Here is a 19,645-nt window from a genome sequence, read left to right as displayed (position 1 = left end):
GTATTATGCTACTCCAATGCCTTGAAATTTTACTTTTACAGATTAAGATTTTACATAAAACGACATTAGATCAGTTTATAAAATATAAAACACTGTTATAGGTTAAACTACATGACTCATGATTAAGTAGCTTAAATTTGTTCCACCGGCTGCTTACATGTGAAAGAATCAGTAATGATAATCCAATAATATATACAAAATAACAGGGACTGTTTTGCTGCATAATGATGCTTGCACATACTGATGATACATTAAATTAATTTGGACTTTCTGTAGCCAATTTAAACTTATATTATATTATATTTATATTATATAACTGTATATAGCAATGACTCACGTTTTACAAGCTGATAATATGCTTTGTATGCTTAACAATAGCTGTCAGATAAATGTTGTGGAGTATTAGTAAAGTACAATGCATGAGTTGCATAAAATGGCAATAATCAAAATGCAAGTACAGTACTTAAATGTAGGGAACATTAGTTACTTTCCACCACCACTGGTAATGCAATAAGAATAAAATAAATATAAGCTATAGGAACTGTTGGGTATTTAAGTTTTGTTGTTTGTGTATTAACCTCGACAATGTATTGTTTTCCCCCTAAATTGAGTATTTTGTATTCGTTGTAGTGACTGTTATGTGTTTGTAGAATTTGAAGCAGGTAGCACTTAAAATTTCAACTTAGTGGTTTTATTCCTCCCCCAGAGGCAATTTCACGTACGTCCACATGACGCACGGTGGGACACAGGTTTACGTCAGGGCGTCATAGCGCGACACCTCCTCCTCCTCCCCCCACAGTCTAGCTGGGAAGAAAAAAAAACTTTTTTTGTATCGGAGGAATCAACAGCCGCCATCTTGACGCGGCTCAGAATCGGGATTTTGGGGGGAGCATTAATTTTAAAAACCGATCGGAGGCACTCAGACTGGGCTCAAACGGCTTTTTTCGTCTAGAAAATCGAAGTGTTAGTCCTTCCGATGAGAATTAATGCAAACATGTGAGGATTACATGGGTTTTTATCGTCTCGAAAGCCCACTGTATATTTGATTTCCCTTTTAGAGAGCGCCGCTTCTCGCCGTATCTCCGTTCCGAGACGCTGTATTTACCAGGAGACAGCGACGAGAAAAATAATCCACCTCATAGAAAATATTTTTTGAATTTTGCTCTTTTTATTTAAGCCCGAGATAGATTTTATGGCCGCTCGTTTCGACTGCGAAAAAAATGATTCTGTACAGACGTGAAACCGGCGATCTGCGGAGAAAGGGATTTGCTTACGCCTTGTGTAATATTTTATGATTGATTTTTATTTATTTTTTTCGAACTTAAATAATTTTTGGACGTAATTATTGAGGATAATTATGTGGGTGTTGGGTGTTGGATTATCATGGGGTGATCTTCGGTGGCGAAGCGTGGCGCTGTTGCCTTTCTTTTGAAACCTTTTTCTCCAGGCAGCATTTCGCCAGTCTGCCGGTCCAAAAAAAAAGCCCAACAAAAAAAACCAAACAGTTGAATTGCTCCTTTACGCGCAAAGTTACCTGTTATTACGAGGTAGAGGCAGATAAGTTGAACTGTTCCTGCTGATATTTTTCCTGCATCATCATCCATTCATAAATCCGACCAGGATGGGTGACAATCTGCTAGATGTCGGACCCCCCACTGCAAAGCGACCCAAGCTGAATTCACCTCTCTCAGGATCAGATGGCCCAGGTAAGGACAGGACACGGTTTTACAAATGTAATTTACTGACAAGTAAGGTGTGCTAACTGGCAATGACGTTTATGTTTAAAAGCCCTGCACAGTCTTGCTCCTTTTTTTTTTAGACTGGATGCACCCGCCTTTAGGTGAAGCGCTACGGCCAAGTAAGCCCGTCAGCTACTTCAGTGGTGCTGTGCAAATATCACAGGGAAACTGTACATAAAAACTCCCTGAAGGATTGTTTGATTACATCTAGAATTGGTGTGAAAAGTGCAAACTCATTGCTTCTTCTTCATCACACGAGAATTATCCGGCAGAAAGAGAGCGCTCCCAACTTTTCCACCTTTAAGGGTTAAAAATGATAACTTAATAATAGTGTTTAACTTACCCAACATCACATCACTGAGATACAGGTGAATAAAATGTTGAGCGTACATCTGCAGGAGACGTGTCCTTTTCCCCATTAACACCTGGGCTGGTGCTGTCTTGAGTAACATTCATGGCACCTGTACATTTAGTAGCCTACCCACCAGCACAGAGGAGCATGCTGCCTCTGTAAGCTTGGAGTTGGATTGGACTTTTTTTGCACATTGACACCTCAACAGTGCAGACTCTTGACAGCACAGGCAGTTGAACCTGTGTTATCTTATAGAAAGATTCTCTCTCTCACCACTAGGTCAGCGTGCCACAGAAAGGATCAGCCCCTCTTTCATTCAGCAAAAGGCTTGAAAAATGATATTTGGGAAAAAATCTTGGAAGATTACATGTGTGTGTTACCAGCATCTAACTTTTCTGCTGCCAATTTATTTGGCTAGCAAATGTGCATAACACACACATAACCAGTAAATGGTCTCCCGGTGTTGTCCATGCCTTCATTTGGTTAATGTGGTTAGTGGTTGAGGCAGGAATATGGGCATTTACAGGATTGTTTGTTTGATGTGACAAGTTTTAGCTTTATTTATAATTGATTTATCCCCCAGGATACAATCTTATACATCCCTAATTGTATGACCTCAGGGACATTTGACAGTGGTCATTATATATTCTAGTTACCAACTATTATGACCATGTCCAGGAGGAGGCCCTGAGCGTGTAACAGGGGCATTTTTGGACAACTTAAGCGCTAACATAAGCCCTTTTCACCCACATACATTTGCTGGCTTTTCATTAAAATGCTGTGTTGTGTTTGTCTGTGAATAAAGACATGAGTCAATATTTTTCATAGTGACACTCCCAGTTATTTGATTGAAGCGAGGAACTAACAGTTTGAACCCATCAAACTTGAGATATATTTTTGACCGACACTGACAGTCACTAAAAATGGGAGCTGCTACCCATTGGAGTCAAGATGAAGCAGAGTAATAGTAATTTCGAAAATTGGCACCAGAGTTCCACATTGGCGGTTTCTCCAAAACTAAAAACTGACTTCTTTTTCAAACATTTACCAATACTTTCAGTATCTCTTTGTCTCACCAGGACCTACCCTTACATGTATGATACTGAATAGATAGTGACTCGCACATTGAAGAGAGAAAACTGCTGATGCTGTCTGAAAAGTGGACTCTGCCATTGCATAGGTTGGAAAAAAAAGGATTGATTTCTCAAGAGGAAAGCAGTGAAAGGAGTAACGTTGGGTGGCTATGTTTTAAGGGTAGAGCTGTGACTAACAATTATTTTTATTGTTGGTTAGGCTGCTGATAATCTTTTATCAGTTTAATTGTTTCATCCATTACATTGTCCCTGTGTCCTGGGTGACGTCTTGTTTTCTCCGACCTACAGTCCAAAACCCGAAAAGAGATTCTGTTTACGATGGTATAAATCAGAGAAAAGCAGCGACACTGGAGAAACTGCAAGAAAGATTATCAAAATATTTGCAGATTACGTTTCATGGCCGTTGACTAATCGATTATTTGACTAATCCTGCAGCTCTATTTAACAGCTGACAACTTCCCAGTGAACGTCTTCTGCTTTTACTGCAAGAGCGTATTTTTGAGTTAAACTGTTTGTTTTTTTTATTTACAAAGGCTGAAAACAATGGTGTCATGCACCACTTTCACTATGCTTAAAAGCTAGTGGTAAAATACTGCTTGTTTCTTTATGAGCCATCCAGTCAAGGGTCCATCCAGCACTGTTACCCTGCTTGGCACATCCTAGTTGTGTTTGTGTGTATGTGTATATTTACTGTGTATGGAACAAAGCTTTGATGGTATTCTTTGTGCAGTCGCTAGCACCAAGCATTGAAACAGCATGTACCGTCTGAAGTCAGTTTTGGTATTGCACCACCACAGCCACTTCTTAACTCTTGTCTTCTGGTGAGTACATAAAGACGAGTGCAGTCGCTTAATTTAAATGGCATTGTAGATCAGAAACATCTGTCATTTACAATCAGCTGAGAAATGTGACGTTTCTTTGTTCGGTCTGTCTTGTCTTCTGTGGGCGGATGTATTATCTAGCCAGCTGACAGTCCTCGGTCTTCAGCCAAGGTAGCTCATCTTCTCAGACGGGTGACAGGAGCTTTTGCTGGGCAATAAAGCAGCCCGACACTGAGACCCCTCTCCCTAACTGCCTTACACACACACACACATTCAGTAACACATTGCACAGTGTCTCTTGTAGACCTGCTCTCTTTGAAGTCATGGATGCAGCTCAGGGGCTTAAGTACACTGAGAAGATTTTAAGTGCCAGGCTGCAGATGGGAGGATAAGCACATTTTTTTTTTCTCCTTGAGTTGAAAAAGGCCTAATTCTGAGAAAATTAGGAGCCTGTAGCGGGCAGCCTTACTCCTTTTACTATGCCTTTTTTTTTTTTTTTTTTGGTTTGTGCACACATACGTTTACGTGTTTTCACTGAATTGGAGTGAAGTAGCAAATGTGTGTATAGAACAGAACATTACAAAGAAAGCAAATACAGACGACATTTATTTTGGATAGCACGTGGATATTAGTTTTCCCCACAAACCTGTAGTCTGACAGCACACTTAATCCTGGATACCCCGGATCTTCAGATCTCAATTTCACATCTTGAACCCTTAGACCTTTCAAAGAGATTTCAGACCACTTAAATTCAGATAATGGTTCTTATAAAAATATTTAACTGCAATAAATTCTGTGGTATTTAAATTTTAAAATTAGGTAATCAGTTGATTCAATTCATTAGTGTTTCCCTTACATTGATTTATTTGTGGCGTCTCGCCACATTATCAGTGCTGACCGCCACACATTGATTTTCGTTTTTTAAATACTATTTAAAATGGGTAAAATGACATTTGATTGCAACGCTACAAGCATATTCACTCAGCACCTCTCTCTCTCATGTAAGGAGCCTATTTAATAACAGGGTGTCTGCGGAGTCTTAAAGTGTTTTTAAGACTTTTTAAGAATAAATAAATTTTGCGTAAATGAAGGCCATTAAAGTATTAGTCGCCATTTAACAAGGTAAGATATTTTTTTCAAAGTGAAAATCCTGTTTGTCCAAAAGTTTGTTTGCTAAAAGTGTAGGTGAACGTATTTATTAATAATGCATAGCCAAAAATACTAGACTAGCAGAGAGTAGCGACTGTGTGAATTGTTTCTGTAACGTTAGGCGCAGGGATCTACCGAGCGCCTATTTCACTCTTAAACGCTCCAAAAAATAGATAACGTGCGAACCGGAAAATGATTTACGAGTACAACTGACCGTAATCTCCCACCCTGCCGGACCCGCAATGCTAATTGTCCAAAACATAGTCAGAGTGGCAATCTGGAGTAACGGGATTAACCCGGTAGGACGGTCGCTCTATGGCCACTTGAACAGCCCCGTTCCTGAAAAACAAGAGCGAGATGCGCCACCAGCAGCTGAATCGGTAAGACAGAAGACACCAGGGAAAATTCAAGGAGCGTGTGGGTTTGGATAACATTAGCTATTTAGCTAAACTGGTGCCTTTTATTGAAACAAATTCAACTTTTCATAAAGCCAATACTCTCTCTCCTCAATGTCACTTTTTGTGAACAGATCAATCACAGCCTGGATGGAGAGGGATTTAAAAAACGTTTGATGTGCTACAACAAACTTTATAAATGTTGAACTCAATGTTCTGCATAAACGGTTATGATTATTGACGAGTTAGTAGCCCAAAATCAAGGTTGGAGACTATCATGTAGCCTAGAGCATTTTTCTTACACAAAGTTAATGAATAAAAAACAACCCCACACTAAAACAACTGTAATTTGAAATAATATTATACTAGTGGTATGTTATATACTATAATATGAAATTATATTGAATATACTAACATAATGAATATATTAATATCAAACTTAGTTTACTATTACAGTGAGGAAAATAAGTATTTGAACACCCTGCTATTTTGCAAGTTCTCCCACTTAGAAATCATGGAGGGGTCTGAAATTGTCATCGTAGGTGCATGTCCACTGTGAGAGACATAATCTAAAAAAATATCCAGAAATCACAATGTATGATTTTTTAACTATTTGTATGATGCAGCTGCAAATAAGTATTTGAACACCTGAGAAAATCAATGTTAATATTTGGTACAGTAGCCTTTATTTGCAATTACAGAGGTCAAACGTTTCCTGTAGTTTTTCACCAGGTTTGCACACACTGCAGGAGGGATTTTGGCCCACTCCTCCACACAGATCTTCTCTAGATCAGTCAGGTTTCTGGGCTGTCGCTGAGAAACACGGAGTTTGAGCTCCCTACAAAGATTCTCTATTGGGTTTAGGTCTGGAGACTGGCTAGGCCACGCCAGAACCTTGATATGCTTCTTACAGAGCCACTCCTTGGTTATCCTGGCTGTGTGCTTCAGGTCATTGTCATGTTGGAAGACCCGGCCTCGACCCATCTTCAATGCTCTAACTGAGGAAAGGAGGTTGTTCCCCAAAATCTCGCAATACATGTCTCCGGTCATCCTCTCCTTAATACAGTGCAGTCGCCCTGTCCCATGTGCAGAAAAACACCCCCAAAGCATGATGCTACCACCCCCATGCTTCACAGTAGGGATGGTGTTCTTGGGATGGTACTCATCATTCTTCTTCCTCCAAACACGGTTAGTGGAATTATGACCAAAAAGTTCTATTTTTGGTCTCATCTGACCACATGACTTTCTCCCATGACTCCTCTGGATCATCCAAATGGTCATTGGCAAACTGAAGACGGGCCTTGACATGTGCTGGTTTAAGCAGGGGAACCTTCCGTGCCATGCGTGATTTCAAACCATGACGTCTTAGTGTATTACCAACAGTAACCTTGGAAACGGTGGTCCCAGCTCTTTTCAGGTCATTGACCAGCTCCTCCCGTGTAGTTCTGGGCTGATTTCTCACCTTTCTTAGGATCATTGAGACCCCACGAAGTGAGATCTTGCATGGAGCCCCAGTCTGAGGGAGATTGACAGTCATGTTTAGCTTCTTCCATTTTCTAATGATTGCTCCAACAGTGGACCTTTTTTCACCAAGCTGCTTGGCAATTTCCCCGTAGCCCTTTCCAGCCTTGTGGAGGTGTACAAGTTTGTCTCTAGTGTCTTTGGACAGCTCTTTGGTCTTGGCCATGTTAGTAGTTGGATTCTTACTGATTGTATGGGGTGGACAGGTGTCTTTATGCAGCTAACGACCTCAAACAGGTGCATCTAATTTAGGATAATAAATGGAGTGGAGGTGGACATTTTGAAGGCAGACTAACAGGACTTTGAGAGTCAGAATTCTAGCTGATAGACAGATGTTCAAATACTTATTTGCAGCTGTATCATACAAATAAATAGTTAAAAAATCATACATTGTGATTTCTGGATTTTTTTTATTTTATTATGTCTCTCACAGTGGACATGCACCTACGATGACAATTTCAGACCCCTCCATGATTTCTAAGTGGGAGAACTTGCAAAATAGCAGGGTGTTCAAATACTTATTTTCCTCACTGTAAATTAGAAATATACTTTTAATGTTATAATATTATACTCATACAGTCATTTAGACCAGTTCCTCCTCCAGGTTGTGCCTGTGCTACACCGCCTACACTACTTCCGTTATTCATCACTCAGTTTATTCTCTTCATCTTTGTTCCCTCCTGGGGAACAAATTTGAATGTTGTTGTATTGATCAAGTGGTCGAAGAAAGTTATCACATATATCATTGCAGGCAAGCTCATATTATCTAGTTTAAACCAACTAAAACACAAAATTACACTGTTTCACATGATTTGCTGTAATTAGTGTTGTAGTACTCGAGACTGGTCTTGGTCTAAAGACCGGTCTTAAGACCACTTTTTAATGTCTTGGTCTCGTCTCGGACTCGACCGCATTTGTATTCTTGTCTTGTCTCGGTCTTGGACGTTGAGGACTGGGGATTTTCTTTCAAGACCATAACTTTGGTATTATCAATAAATTTCTTTTGGATCGTCTGATTTATTTGTTAACATCTTAACTTTGATTGGATGTAAAACGTACTGCATCAAATGCAATCAATGACCTTAATTAAAATGTGTTGTTACCGTTAACGACTGTCACCCCTCCCGGCGGTGGTGATGCTTATGTTGATTTCAGCTCTTAGTGTTTGTATGGGAATGTGGATCTTTCAGATCAATTTGAGAACTACCTATGATCTCGTTCCACATTTTATTGTGTGTCATGTAATGCAGGGAACTGGTCTTGAGTCAGTCTCGCCCTCCCTTGGTCTTGTCTTGGTCTCAGCCCCTAAAAGTTTTGGTCTTGTCTTGGTCTCGAAAAACACTGGTCTTGGTCTTGACTTGGTCTCGGTTTGGGCGGTCTTGACTACAACACTAGCTGTAATGTTGCGTATATAAACGTCATAGCTTATGTAAGACAGTTGCTTTTCTCAAGAAATCTGACCAGTCCTTCACATAGAAAACTGTTGGCCCATACAGGCTGTTATAGGGCAACTGAGAAAGTCGATGAATGCCAAAAGTTTTGGGTGGCGTTACAACCCTATGCAATAAATATATTTAAATTCCTTTTAAAAACTTAAAAATGTCCCCTTTAAAGGTGTGTGGCTGATTTTAATCGGTTAAAGCTCAAAGAGGCGCGGCAGTCTTCAAATGATTTAAAAAGATTTTTTTTTTAACCAATATTACGATTTAATATGTGATTCATTGTTAAGCTCTTTACCTTCTGTATTATTCAAAATGGACAAGCAGTAAATCAGTGTATAGTATGACCAACACAATATTAGATAGAACTACACTGTTCTTTCTTGTGTTATGATGAATTAGGTAGAATTATTATTATTGTGAGCAATGGGGGAGAAGATATATCAAATTATAATAATATGAGAGAGATAATTTGAGTCATGGCATTAAATAATATGATATCAGGTCAGCCTACCTACAGACCACAAGAAAAACTAACTCACCACAGTGAGCGCTCAATACAAAACCCACAGTTCAACCAGCAATGAATACGTCCTTATCTCAGTTCAAATCTCCTAGTCCATCTTTCTGTATCCCAGTAAGCGTGCCCCTAACCCCCTCCCCCGCAGCTGCGATGCTGGTAAGCAGCGCACTGGCTGTAACTGGGCAGTAACTCGGGACAGAGTACGCCTCTTTCGGATATGAGAGTTTGGTTTGAAACGCCGTTTCACAGATATTTCCTGATATTTCCAGATATTTCATGCACTTAATCGTTCAGCCCTACTTAAAATATGTTGAAAAGGTCTAAAAAAAGGAATTGAATTTTACTTCAGGATTCCTGTATATACCCTGAGTAAGGATAGCTTATAGCGTAACGTTAGAAAACGGCTGGGATTTCGAAGTTAGCAAGCTGTACATAGATAGTCAATATCAACTGCTCCCCTCCCGGCACCACAGTTACGATGTCATTTTGTGGGAAACATTGCATTATGCCAATTATTTGCTGGCTGAGTTGTGTTACAAATGGGTTTGGCTTATTGAGTCACGTTTGTTATTGGTAAAGCCTTTCCATTATTTGTAGTCTGATAATAGCAACCCTTTGCCACGTGCAGCCCACTGCACACTTGTTGTCGCTCACAGCCACAGATTAGCAGTCTGTCTTTGATGTTTATGTTAATGTATAACAGTTTTTTATGGTGTGCTAGTGTCATGTCAGTATGTGTTTGTGCCTGTGGCCACAGGGCAGGTCAGGCTTGTTTTCATCTGTATGGCTGAAAGGGTGTGTCAGCGCCAGAGGTGAGAAATGAGCAGCCACTTTCCAACCCTACTGCTCACATAGCAGGGTTTCCTCCTCCTCTGTCTAGCCAATGTGATGATCACCCATCCCTGTGTGAGCATTATTCAGCTATGTTAGCATTAGCACACACTTAAATACAGTCAAGTGTTAAAAATTTTGTCTTTCACCAACATGGTGAAGCAGTGGCAGAAGATACTCTGGATCTGCTGGATAGTGTCTCAGCTTATATGGAACTGATCTGAGATGAGAACGGTGGTTGGCACTGGATGCTAACCTGTCAGCCTTCCCAATCAGTCCTGCCCTTTTTCCTCTCTCTCTGCTGTTAGCCTTTGTATCTCACACATCCACAAGATGCTCATATCCTAAGGAACAAGACTTTGAGCTGTTTATTCATTCAAAGCTCACTGTCTGTCTGCAGGAGCTAAATAAAATGTTTTTTTGCCATCTTGGATCGCGTAGCCTTGCTCGTTCTTTTTTTTTTTTTTCTTGTCATTTTCTTTGAATGCCTGTGGTTTTCATAAACACTGTGCAGCAAATGACTGCCGCCCCAGCTTTACAAGTGTAGTGTGCCACTAATTTTGCACATCTTGAAGTCATCACAGCTCTTCTTATAAACACCATATTAAAAGTTTTACAAATGTACTACCAATCAGATGTGTGAAAAACAACCCAGCACAGCGCTGCCTACTAGTTCTACCAGTCTGATGAAATTGTAATGTATCCAGAGACGACAAGCAAATTCTGTTTGTTGCCCGTTCGTGTTTGGCCCGATTGCTTGGCTCCCGAAGTGCTGCATGCAGTCTTGTTGAGAACTGCGGTATGGATGCTTGTATATGGTTGGGTATCGTTTCAATTTTATCGATAACGATTCTACTTGGTTCTGATTCCAGCCCCTTCACCATAAATCTTGACACCGCCCTGTGACTTTTATCTACTTTATCATCTTCCCCTTCATGGTTAAAGTAAAAAGGAGTCTCTGTACTAAAGGGGTGTCTCTGGGGACTCGCAGAGGTGAAACGAAATCTTAGTTTGTGCGCGTAGTGTGTATTATGTCTGAATAGAAAACCCCAACACAACATGTCTCAGCAGTATTGCTTTTGTGTCCATGAGCATGCGATGCACATTAGAATAGTTAAAATTTCAGTGTTTTCCCATAGGTTTTTGTGAGCTTTAGAGGAATGTTTTGTGGGTGGTCGTGTTAGTCATGGCCAGAGGTTTGGGGGTCCTCCCCCAAGTAAACTTTAAGTTTTCCAATGAAAAATATGCAATTCACTTCATATTGGGCCATTACTTTCACCATATCTCTGAACAAATATTTGGACAAGCTAGAGGAGACAATAAATAAACAACACCCAAAGATCAGTCTACTAGGGAAGAACTACAACCATTAGATTTGGGGAAAGTAATTTGCTTGGTTATGATGCTCTCCACAGTGATTTTACATTTATGGCACAGCATGTTTTGGGCATCACCCCCTAAGCCTTAACGGCAGGAAAACTCTGTCAGAATCATTATAGGTCGGATTGTTCATGTTTGTCTTAATTTTCTTCAAAGCTTCTGACATTTATCTGTAGACATTAATATAAAAAATAGGCAACATGAGAAACCACTTCCCTTCTGAGGTGAATTTTATTTGCACATTAAAATCCAAAAAGAAACGTCTCCTCATTAGCTTAAAAGGACTGGTTTGCATTACTAATTAGCTTTACTAATCTCGGCACGTCCAGTCACCACCGTCCTTTCTTTTCCCAATAAGCACTTTTTCAGACTCATCTGAAACCTGAAAAATAATTTAGGATGAACCAGTATGTACAGGACAGAGCTGTAGGCTACACCAGTTTAGTCTAAGTTTGTACTTGATGTTCTCAACATTGGACAAGTAGGTAGTAATAAAATACAGCTACCAGTTACTCTATTAATTGAGCTAATGTTAAGTTACATAGCAGCCAAAAGACGTAGCCTACTGTAGAAGCTTTCCGGGAGGGCAGCAGTCGTCTTTTGTCCATGTGTTTTTTCACAGACTTCACTCGGTTAAAGAAATTGGTAGACTATTAACTTACGTTACAAGTCGCGGTGGATATTTTACGCACGGACCAGGTAAAGCAACAGTGAACACACACAGGGTGCAGATGTTGGTTTCAGTTGTTTGATGGGCTGCATCATTAATAAGCCGACGTCCAACTCACCTGCTGCCGTAATAACGGATCACGGGTGGACATGTACGGAAAAAAGACTCAGTCTTTTAGGTTACTAAAACATACTGCTGATGGAGAAAATGGAGCAGACGGGGGAAAAGAGAGGCGGGGCAAGCCGGGGTGTTTACCTGAGGTGTAGGTGTATGTGAGTGTGTCAGAGTGTGGGGAGAAGAGAATTCCAAGGCAGGTGCAAAGCATACTTAAAAAAAATAAGAATGTTCGTGGGCATTAAAACCTGCTTTCCCAGGGTGGTATAACGTGACATGCGTAGTGACTTTGTTCCCTCTGTGAGAGGAGGAGCTTCTCACTCTCTGCATCTCCACTAATAACTCTCTCTGACTCTGGTAAGGCAGCAACAGCCCGCTGCACAGCCTGTTATTATCTCCCAGACTGAAGAGTCTAATTGAAGATTTTCGTGTGGCTGCTGAAAAGCTTTGGATGAATTACAACTGTCAGCAGCAATGTCTTCTTCAGGTGAGAACAGTTGGACTCAAGTGTTGGGATTCTCTGGTTAGTGGATGCTTCCGTTGTCACTACTTGGCATGTGATTGCTTGCTACTGGATGTGCTCATCATATCCTTGCCGTATAATGGGCAAGATCAAACCGTACTCTCAGCCTTTTGACAGGAATCACCATGCCGAAGGTGATTTTTCTCCTTCAGTCAGCTTTTCGGCTCCAGTGTATCATCTCCCTCTTACATTTGTGTGGTCTCAATCCTGCTGCTGAATAGGCATCAGGCAAGACACAGGTGTTTGCTCTCAACGATGCACTATCCATGTCTCTTGATGTAACGCTGAGACTTGTTGCTTTTAATATTATGGACTAATAGGGTAGGCGTTCCATTTAATGTGACTGTGGCTGTAATATTTAAGCTCCCATAAATTACCACTATATTTCATTGATAAACTGATTTGATTTTTAATCCTACCTTAGTAGACTTGTTGTGATTGGCGATTGTATCGACGATTGAAGGAATGATCAGTGATTGTTTTTTCATGTGCCGATATCAGAACTAAGGTGACACAGAATTTCTAGAATCTGCACCACACTGCAGAGTGTGAATGAAGAAATATTAAAAATTAAAATAAAATAAATAAATAAAACAGTAAGTGTGTGTGTGTGTGTGTGTGTTAAATAAAAATATATTAAAAATAAAACAGTAAGCCTCTCTCTCTCTCTGAGAACCTATTTTCTTAACACAACTCTGTCAATGTCGGAGACCCACCATCAAATAAGTTATAAGGCAGCGTGTAAAAGAGCCTAGCTAATAAGGATAGTTATGTTAACGTTAGAATACAGCTGGGTTGTCGAGGTTGAACGCATAGATGGTCAATATCGACTGCAACGCCCACCCCCCCCTTCAATGGCTTGCGCCGTGCCAGGGCGGTTTGTTGTTAGGTTAGGCAAAGCGCAAGTGCAGCAACCTCGTGCATGCGCCGTGGTGAAAGTTCAAAATAGTTGAATAGCTGCGGCCAGCACAGCTTTCTATCTGAAAGGCCCATTACAGGTTCTGTGGGAAACACTGTACTGTGCACTCACAGATGTCCTTGGTGGTTTCTCTTAAAGCTAATAAGCCTATTTCTTCCATGCTGGCATTTTACTGACATGCTGCAACGTAACACCGCCCCCTGGCGATCAGATCGGCAATCAATGATCTGAAGTGGGGCTGAAACGATTGATTAAATCTATTAATAAAATGCATCGACACAAATTCTTTGCAACTATACAGCACAGTGTTTCTCAGGGACATTTATTACTTTCGCACATTGCGCTTATGCTGTGAACACGACGTGATTATAATCGCGCTGTTTGCAAAGTGGAGGAAGAGAGAGAAAATAGCAAGGGACGAAGTGTCCAAAGTATGGGATTATTTCAAGCTAAAGAAAACAACCACTCTGTAATGTCACAGTCCGTCCACCGTAAAACAAAACTTATGTCGCCTCGGCAACAGCACGACAGCACCTGAACAAAAAGCAGCCAGTGTTCTGCCAGCGGACCACAGACAAGGGAACAGTAACAGGAACTTTAGCATTTAACTGAAAACATGATTGATTGTTGAGTCGCTGTCAGCTGGTGTAGTCTGTGACCCCCTGCCACCTATCAGTCACGTAGTGTGAATGCCACAACGACTTCAAGACTCCCGTAACAAGATGGCAAGTTGTGTAGTGTGAACGGCACAGGTAGATTTAACTTAAATTTGACAACCCATTTTAAAATCATTCTTGATTGCAGTGCATATTCGCTCCGCACATTCTCTCACTCGGTCGCTCTTTCTCTCTTGCAAACACGGACAACAGACCCGTCTGTGAATTGAATGGTTGGTATCATAAACACCGCTGAACAAATCTGTCCAACACAACGCTGTCAATGTCGGAGACCCATCTTTAAAACAGTTATTAGCAAGCATGTAAGGAGCCTAGCTAATAAGGATAGCTATGTTAACTTTGGAAGAACAACTGTCGAAGTTAGCACACTGTGTAACTGGTAGTCTACAGGTGCGTTCGCGATAGCTGGCTGACTTTCGCCGACTTGATAGATAGGGGAATAAAAACAGCGCCGTCAAGTCTGGTAGACTGCGTGAGCTTACTGTAAGTTTATAACAGTGATCAGGCCTTGCTCCCACGAGGTCTAGTGATGTTTTGCGGTGCAGGTGTTGTGCCAAATTCGGCATGCCTGCCGTGAATTGCATACACCTTGCGTGAGGTAACGCTCTGTTATACTGAGAAAAGAGGTCGATGTTAATTTCGGTAGGTAGCCTACAATATCTGTTTTGCCGAATTATGCAATTCACTTCTTAAGTTCCTTTTAGGACTGTTTGAACGCGGTTAACGCCACATGTTTTTGCTGAATCTCAAGAAATAGTACTTTTACCAAGTGTAATAATATATTAACGATTCTTAACGTTTATAAAATATATCACTGTTGATGAACCCCACAAAGAATAGTATAGTGTTTAAAAGCAGAACTTTAATGCATTTTCATACAATTCTCGGTAGGAATGCAAAATTCGGCATAACACCTGTGACAGTCGACTGTTAAAATCTTTACTGGCTGACATACACAGCCACACTTGCACCCTCACGTGAAGGACCTTGTCATATACTTGTGATTTGGACTGTGACCTTCATTAAAGTTCTGTTTATTTTCTGCGTGTGTTGAGTGTTCCCTGTTTAATTTTTCTGCTCTGTTACAGAGCTAAAGCTTTTCCTCTGTGCTTTTGTCGTGTCCTGCTTTAGTGTACATGCACCTATGTATTCACATTACTACTATCAAGTCAGCTAACTACAAGTTATTCTTCCCAAAGTCAATCTAAATGTCCTCGCACATAAAAAGCAAACCCAGTATGCTGATACTACAAACTGGTGTGTGATGCTATTGCAGTGTTTCCAATATATGCACGTTGTGTTCATCTACACCAGGGGTGGGAATCACCAGAGGCCCCACGATACGATATTATCACCATATTTATGTTGCGATTCGGTTTTATTGCCATTTGAAATATATTGAGATATATTGCAATTTATTACCTTTTTCCAACTTCCAATGAGGTCCCTATAGTCAAACTTTGTCAACATCTGTTTATCTAAAAAAATACATTTCTCTGTTTGTTCATATCACTTTTCAGTGCTCTATATGGTCCTGTTAAGTTTACTAGTGGACTAAAAAAGCAATAGATTTTATTATTCTAGTACCAAAAAGTTAAAACTCCCATCTGCAATTTATATACTAAAATATCGATACTTGGCGTCCGTGTATCGATACAATATTGCCATGGCAAATATCTCGATACTATGCTGTATCGATTTTTTTTTTTTCCCCACCTAGCCTAATCTACACATTATTAAATGTTACACAAACTCTCTCAAAGAGATCTACACTCATAGTGTGCATCACATTAACAAGGGGTGTAATGGTACACAAAATTCATGATTGGTATGTAACTTCAAAAAGCAGAAAATAAAATGACCCTGTCCCCTCCAATTAAGCAGGCAGAGTACCACGTTTCTGCTGTCATAAACTCATACCGGCCCATGTCTAGTGGGTGACGTGTGCTTTTTATTGTAAAGTCTTTTAAAATAAATGTGATCAAACAAATCCTTTTAAAATGAGCATAAAAGAATAGAACAATATTCTATCAATCAGTCCAGGGAAGGGTACTTTACACAAGGAGAAGTAGATTTCTACTTGGAATAATATAATAATGCAGTCTGATCCCAGACATCCAGTGCTGATCCGCTGCTGTCAGCGGAGAACAATAAAATCACTACTCAACTCATGGAGGACTTAACACACACACGCTCATGTGAAGCGGAAAATAACTACTTTCCTTAGCTTGGAGGATCGCAAGCTTTGAAACAACAGAAGTCTAGGGCACTAGGCTACACTTTCACGTTCTCCATCATTTTGACAGACACTTTCTAAAAAATTCTGTCAATCTATTATTACCACTTCATTTTCATATTTTAATGAAAATGAGACATATACCTTATTTTGTAGCATTTCATATTCAAAAACAATTTTAACAATAAAATTTAATATACAAAACCTAAAGATTTATCAGGTCATGGAGAGAAAAGATGAACAGACACATTTCATCACCACACAAAGCAGATGAATGATTTTTAACTTGCGTCTTCTACCACCTTGCTGCCACTTACTTCTCTTGTAACATTAGCGGTCGCTGGCTGATAAACTCAGTATTACTTGCCCGTCTTTCACTCTCCACCGCATCAATCCGTCATTTAACAACTACAGTAAAATTATTGGGCTTTCTAAAGAAACTTTGGACATTTTGCGACAGTGGTGCAATAGAGGGATATAGCCTACTAGTGCAATGGCTAAAGCCAGCTAAAAAAACATTTGGAATTTGGATTTTATCTTCCTCTATCTGGACGGGCTGCCCAAGTAGAGCCTATGTATGGGAAATCATGGTTAAGGCATTCAAAAACTGAGATATTGTCAATAAGAAAAAAATAAATAACACACATTGAATGCAAACATTCTGCTTTTCTGCATTTATGAGTGCGAGAGTTCGCACAACAGACTGACTGACTAAAATGCACCCTTGAAGACACACTATAGCAGAACTTTGATTATATGCTTAAATCCTGTATTTTCTATAATAATGTTGCATATCTGCAGAGATTTAAAAACTCCTATAGGATTAGATATTATGTTGGCATGGTCTGACCTGCAGTGGGAGGCCTGAACGCTGTGGGGAGAACGACTTGTCTTCCACTCTGTACATTACATGTGTATTAACTAGGGATTGGTATCGCTACTCGATTTAAGGTATTGACCGAAATAGCCCAGTTTTGAGTAGTATCGAAATGTCTCTAGTCAAACGAGTACTGCATTTGATTTTTTTTTTTGTAACCAGATCAAGGGAAAACTGTTTTTGCTTGCAGCCAAACACGCAAGCAACACACTGAAAGAAAGAGAAGGGCACGCCCTTTTTTTTCTTTGTGCCTGCACGCTCCAAGAAGGGCTAGGCGGTATATTGGTATTATAAGGTATACCGATAGTACCGATAGTTTGATGTTGTGTTTTTTTTTACAATTAATAAATTTTTCCATAAAGTCCTGCCAGCGTTTGCTCGTCCATGTCCCTCACCGCACAGCCCCGCTCTTCCCTCTCCCTTTGCCGGTCAACACTGCTGAAGACCTGGTTTGTAAAAAGAAAAACAATGGTTCAGTTATTTGGAAATAATCGGATTTGTGATCCTACATCTCTAATTTGGATTCAACATACAACTGAACATTTAGCCCAGTTCGTATAAAATGCGTGTATTGGAATTCAGCCTAAAAATATCGGGAGATGATTTTTAGTTCATGTCGCCCAGCCCTAGCGCCTAGTCCATGCGCGATTTAAAAAAAAAAAAACAACAAAAAAACAAAAGCACTCACAGAGATCTTTCTATTCAGTTCTTCTAGATTTATTGATAGAAAGTTAACATAATATTTTTTGTCGTTTCTTTCAAAAAACGTATAAATTCTTTTTTACTTAAATTAGTTTTCCACAACTCAGTGATCACTTAACTATGTCACTCCTCATTCAAATAGCCTACAAAAAAACCTCCCAAGCTGTCGCCCTCTGATGACGCTACCCGTGAGGATAACCTAATTAGGATGAGGAGGGATCTGATTCAATTCTCTTTCAATTTCCCAATATTATAAGTTATTTGGAAAGAAAAGAGAATAGATCACATGGCTTGTCCATAACAACAATAAAAATATAAATACAAATAAACTATTATGGCTTCAGTTAGTGGCATTTTACGTAAGGTATTGAATGAAGTACTCTGTTGGTATCAGGATCACTTTAAGGGTACTGGTTTTGTTACTGATATTGTAAACTTTTAAACTAGTCACAACCCTAGTATCAACAGACATACCTGACTTCAGTTGAACTTAAGTTGTCAGCAGACAGTTTGACACTAATCATCATCCATTTTCACTGCAACTAACTGGGGAAACTGTTATGCTTCCATACAGTGGATGTAAATATTATGGGAGGTTCCTGTAGCTATTTACTATTATGGATTATCGCTGGATTTGAAATCAGAAGTAAACAATGAATTCCACCTGATGACTGATTGTTGGTTCTTTGTCTCCGTTGCCTAAACGTAATGAACAGGAAACTCAATGTATCACTGGATGCTCTCTGCATTATGTCTCGGTGTGCAGAAGAGCAATTTCATGCAACAGTTGGCCTAAAGCCCAGTGTTTGCTTAGATATGTAATAATAAATCTGTAATTGGCCAGATTATAATGATGATTGATAAACCTTCTGGTGACTGCTAATTCTTATTTCCCTTTCTGTCTTTTGTCTTAGATCTTGTGTCTCTGTTTGACCTGGAAAATGACCTTCCAGATGAGCTCATCCCCAATGGAGACCTGGGAATGGGAATGTCTTCTAACGGCGCTCCAGGTGGAGGTCCTAGTCTCAACTCTATGGTCCCTGATGCAGCTTCAAAACACAAGCAGCTGTCTGAGCTCCTGCGACCAGGAAGCTCCTCAATCTTGGGAGGGGGTCTCAACTCTGCCAGCCCCCAACAGGGAGGCATGGTGGGAAGCCAGCTAGGTGCTGTGCTTGGTAAAAGTCCCCTGGGGCAGGGCTCTCCCAATCACCAGTCTCCCCAGGCACAGAAAGGAGGTGCAGCTGCTGGACAAGGCAATGGAAGCACAGGCATGGGCTTCAACCAGGCCATGTTGAACAGTGGTCAGGGTCATGGGGTCATGGGCCAGACGGGACAAGTGATGAACGGGGCCCTGGGACCGGCAGGCCGAGGTAGACCTGGGCCTGGCATGCAGTACCAGGGCCAAGGAATGCAGGGGGCACAAGTGGGCGCTGGAGGAAGTGTGCTGGCAGAGACACTCACCCAAGGGGGGCAACAGTTGGGTGCACACAACGCGTTGAATGCTCAGCAAGTTGGAAATATGAATAAGGTGAGTGTCAAAATTTGAATTGCTCTGACAAGTTACCAATAGTTTGAGTTTTGCAAAATTGGCACAGGGCATGGAAGGTCTAACCCTTTTTTGAGTCGTGATGACCCTAGCAGTTCTTTTGCACTTCTTCATCTGAGTAGGATTTCGTATATTTT

At 40.4% G+C, this 19,645-nt stretch overlaps 1 protein-coding gene across 5 annotated transcripts in view; it reads left to right on the top strand.

Moving 5' to 3' along the window:
- Positions 1–1,621: 1,621 nt before the first annotated feature.
- Positions 1,622–19,645, top strand: part of crebbpb (CREB binding protein b) — a 50,557-nt gene continuing 32,533 nt past the window's right edge. For all 5 annotated transcript variants that reach the window (XM_038700630.1, XM_038700655.1, XM_038700639.1 and 2 more), the window contains exons 1-2: positions 1,622–1,706; positions 18,877–19,490. In XM_038700630.1, coding sequence (XP_038556558.1) covers positions 1,622–1,706; positions 18,877–19,490 — 699 coding nt within the window. The remainder of the gene's footprint in view (positions 1,707–18,876; positions 19,491–19,645) is intronic.

The sequence above is a fragment of the Micropterus salmoides genome, unplaced genomic scaffold, assembly GCF_014851395.1.
Source record: "Micropterus salmoides isolate LMB-PRFRI ecotype aquatic unplaced genomic scaffold, ASM1485139v1 Ms_hic_scaffold_10, whole genome shotgun sequence".
NCBI lineage: Eukaryota > Metazoa > Chordata > Actinopteri > Centrarchiformes > Centrarchidae > Micropterus > Micropterus salmoides.
The sequence above is the reverse complement of the archived record's forward strand: the minus strand, read 5'-3'. Positions and strand labels throughout refer to the sequence as shown.